At 60.1% G+C, this 1,910-nt stretch overlaps 1 protein-coding gene across 1 annotated transcript in view; it reads right to left on the reverse strand.

Annotated features, from left to right (window-relative positions):
- The window catches only part of LOC113211495 (excitatory amino acid transporter 1), a 76,424-nt gene that overhangs the window by 8,343 nt on the left and 66,171 nt on the right, over positions 1–1,910 (reverse strand). The window contains exon 3 of the mRNA XM_052273976.1: positions 643–1,158. Within this exon, the coding sequence (XP_052129936.1) occupies positions 643–1,158 (516 nt within the window). The remainder of the gene's footprint in view (positions 1–642; positions 1,159–1,910) is intronic.

The following is a 1,910-nucleotide window of genomic DNA, read 5'->3' on the forward strand; positions in this document are numbered from 1 at the left end:
GGGGGGGTGAGGGGGGCGCCTGCGGCGGCGCTCGCCGGGGCCCATCAGTGCTAAGGGGTCTGCCTCCCGGTCAAGGGAGGGATCCGCCGGTGGCCTCATTCAGTCGCACAATGTTCGCGCGCGCACACTGCTTCGACTCGCTCTCATTCGCACACAAACATGTTTCTTAAGCCGTAGGGGTTGAACGAAAAAAAAAATTGCATGCTTTGACGCCGGCGTGCCCTTTTTTTGCCACTGTCGTCGAGACGCGTCGTCGCGGGGAGCGGGACCTTTTGCTTTGGTGCGGCGCGCGGTGGCGTCGCACGACACTTTCCGACACTCCCCCAGAATAACCCAACAGTTTTCGTGACTCGGGCGACGCGCGTAGCGCCGCGTAGGTCCTCTAAAATGAAAAATTAGTAGAGCGGCGACGCGACGCGACGCAATGCTACATGTCGCACCGCCAGGATCGCGTTTGTTTTTGCACACCAGTGCGCCAGTTAGCGCGGGGCTCTCTCGCGGCGCCGAAGGCCGCGGCCGTGGCGGGGACGTGATCTATTCCCAGACAGCTGCAGGCTGCACTTTGCAGTGCAAACACGTTTTTGCTTTGGGCGCGGACAAAGGGCGTGTGTAGGAAGCGGGCGAGGAGAGAGGCTGTATTACCTGACGAGGTCGAGCAGGGTGTCCACGGTGGTCACGTTCCTACTGCTGCCCTCGCGCTTGATCTCCTCGGCCGCGCCGCCGCGCCCCGGGTGGATCACGCACACCAGGATGATGCCCTCGATGACGGCGAGCACGGTGGTCGTCAGGTAGTAGACGATGGCGCGCGCGCCGATCTTGTAGGAGAGGGAGAGGTCGAGCGAGCCGATGGCCGCCACCACGGACGAGATGAGCAGCGGGATGATGAGGGCCTTGAGCATGCGCAGGAAGAGGTCGCCGATGAACTGCACGTAGACGATCTCGCGCGGCGTCCAGGAGTCGGTCTTGAGCGCGCGCATGGTGAAGCCGAGGATGACGCCGCCCACCACGCCCGAGACGGTGAGCGTGGTGAGCAGGTTGGTGCGCAGGCACTGCGTGACCCGGTGGCCGGCCATGGCGTGGCGGTGCGAGCTGCGGTGCGAGCCGGGGCCCACGGACACCACGTGCGTCGGGGTGGCCTTGTTGTCCTGCAGCGGCGACCTGAAACACGAGGAGGGGCGGAACAGAGTAAATGGCAAGCCCATTGCATAACACTATGATGAAGGCAGCAGTTAGAGTTTTTCCGTGGATTTTTTTTTCTCAGGGTGGCCTGGGCCACCACAATACAACCAGCGCGGTCGACAGCCCCTTTGATTGATAGGTTCATCATTATTTCGCCTGCACGGCGGCGCTGCGAGTGGCGGGGGCCGGGCCGGGCCGGGGCTGTCATCCGCACGGCCCTGCGCTGCGCCGCGCCCGAGGTCTCTGCCTGCCTGCTCCTCCTCCAGCCCCAGCCTGACGGGGCTCACTGGTGATCAAGGGAGGTGGCTGATGCCCGCGAAATAGTTGAATAATACATCTCGATATTTTTGCATAGTTTTTCTAAACTCAGTTCAGCATCGGGGATTTTTCATACTCTCCCGTAACTCTAAAAACGTCATACATTCTTTCTCCACTTGACTTTGACTTCATACTGTCAAAACCTTGCAAAGAAAAATTCTAAATCCTTCGCAATCGCAAAGCTTTTAAGCATTTGCTTTGTTTGTAACTACCATTGCAAAGGATTTGGCATTTTGCTTATTTGCAAGGTTTAAAATGCGTTCTTTCTTCTCTAAAACAGTACCACGCAGAGTGGTGAAGCCAAGGCGTTGTGCCCCACCACACCCCGGCCGCCCCGCCCCGCATGCAGGCAGGTGCCGCGTGCCTTCAGGTCCAGCCCAGCCGGCTAAGATACCGCCCCGTCCCCGTCGCCG

Source organism: Frankliniella occidentalis, unplaced genomic scaffold (assembly GCF_000697945.3).
Source record: "Frankliniella occidentalis isolate FOCC.00 unplaced genomic scaffold, Focc_3.1 Scaffold321, whole genome shotgun sequence".
NCBI classification, from domain to species: domain Eukaryota; kingdom Metazoa; phylum Arthropoda; class Insecta; order Thysanoptera; family Thripidae; genus Frankliniella; species Frankliniella occidentalis.